Here is a 1,750-nt window from a genome sequence, read left to right as displayed (position 1 = left end):
TGACAAATAGCCAATTCCATACACGAGTCAAAACAGTGCGGTAATGTAACATTACCGCACAGTTTCGAAGAAACTCCTTGCTGCTGTCGCCGTCGCCACTGTTGCCGCCAGCGGTGTTCTTTCGCGGAATGAGGCTCGGGTTGCTCAATAGCGCCTCAGAAGAGGACGGCATGCTGATGTAGTTTGTGCTGGACCAGGCGTGTTGCGATGGCGAGTAGCTCTTCAACATTGCGCTGTTCGTCAAATTAGGCGTGGACCGCGCTAATGATACAGTCTCCTCGGAAGTCGCCTCACCGGAATTGCCAACTTTGACATACTCCCAGGGCGTGACCTCCGATAATAATGAAGCCGGTATTCGTGTGGTGCTTCTCTGTCGCAGATGGGTCATTTCGCGGACAGGCTGGCTCTTCACTTTGTCAGATGGTGTACGCACCGCATCGACCTCGGTGCCGCTGTCACTGCAAACTTGAGATTCCGCCGTAAGCGAAGAGGTAACGGATTCTTGACCGCTCGAACAGCCACTCGAATCGGCGGACGGCTGCCGTATGTGTAGTTCATTGTTCTTCTCAAGCAGCTTCATATCTGGAGCAAGTCCGGGCGGTAGTTTCACTTCGACATCTCGCATAGCTCGACATTTTATCCACATTCTCTTGAACATGTACACGAGGCACGCGATGCATGCTGTGATACTAAAGACGCCAACCATCCATATGATAACCAATGCGACGTTCGACAGTCCGTTATTATAACAATTCCCCTCCCCAAAGTCGGACCAGAATCCTTTCAAAATCTGGCCGTTATGATTGGTATTGACAGCTCTGACCCGGAACTTGTGCTTCTGCTCTCGGTGCTCGACGTTCTTGCAATCGGGAATGGGCAATTGCACTTCTGTTCTAGAGACGTTTTGAACTATGCCATTTCCGTACTCCATTTCGTAATACATGGCCTCTACTGGACCGGCCGGTTCTTGCGGTGGCTCCCACTGGACGATCACTTGGCTGGAGTTCACGAAGCGCACTAAAGGCATATTGATTTTGCCGGGTACACCAATTCTCGTGAACTCATTTACTGTCTCTGACTTTTCACTGCACTTTACGGTACATGCGGAGATTCTAATAGAATACTTCGTATACGGTTTCAAACCCATCAGTTTGATATGAGTTATTTCCTCCACTTTCATGACTTGACCGTTGTACTCGATCTCATAGTATCTGAGCACGCCATTCATCGCCTGCGGATTTTTCCATGAGATATGCAGTGTCGTATTGGATTTGTCAGTGACTCTCACGTTTAACGGTGGAGTGCTGGGCGCCGCTTCGAGAGTGGTATTATACAGAGGATCACTACGCAAACCCTCGCCGCTCTTCGTCAGCACCGCGACATTCAGCATGTACGTGGTGTAGGGCTTCAGATTGTCAATAGTGCCATGTATCGTACGCGCATCTGCCTTGATGGTGCTATTAAGCATGGAACCGTTGCAGTTGACATTCAACGGTGACATTATGGGACAATAGTAGATGTTGAATCCCTCGATTATCCCGATGCGATCCGAGCAATCAAGCTTCCAACCGACTTCGATGAAGTGCGATAATGCGATTAATCCATACAGATTTCATCTTGCCGAGCACTTCCATACACGAGTCAAAACAGTGCGGTAATGTAACATTACCGCACAGTTTCGAAGAAACAGTGCGGTAATGTAAACATTACCGCACTGTTTTGACTCGTGTATGGAATTGGCTATTTGTCA

At 48.9% G+C, this 1,750-nt stretch overlaps 1 protein-coding gene across 1 annotated transcript; it reads right to left on the bottom strand.

The window, feature by feature from the left end:
* Positions 1-55: 55 nt before the first annotated feature.
* LOC112463478 lies at positions 56-1,583 on the bottom strand (the record flags this gene model as incomplete). The annotated part of the gene is made up of 1 exon (XM_025029904.1): positions 56-1,583. A coding segment is annotated over exon 1 (1,446 nt), but the record flags the coding sequence as incomplete, so codon positions are not given.
* Between the last annotated feature and the right edge of the window lie 167 nt (positions 1,584-1,750).

The sequence above is a fragment of the Temnothorax curvispinosus genome, unplaced genomic scaffold (assembly GCF_003070985.1).
Source record: "Temnothorax curvispinosus isolate PA1 unplaced genomic scaffold, ASM307098v1 QBEX01013317.1, whole genome shotgun sequence".
In the NCBI taxonomy this organism is placed as follows: Eukaryota; Metazoa; Arthropoda; class Insecta; order Hymenoptera; family Formicidae; genus Temnothorax; species Temnothorax curvispinosus.
Note: the sequence above shows the minus strand (reverse complement) of the source record. Positions and strands in the feature narration are given on the sequence as shown.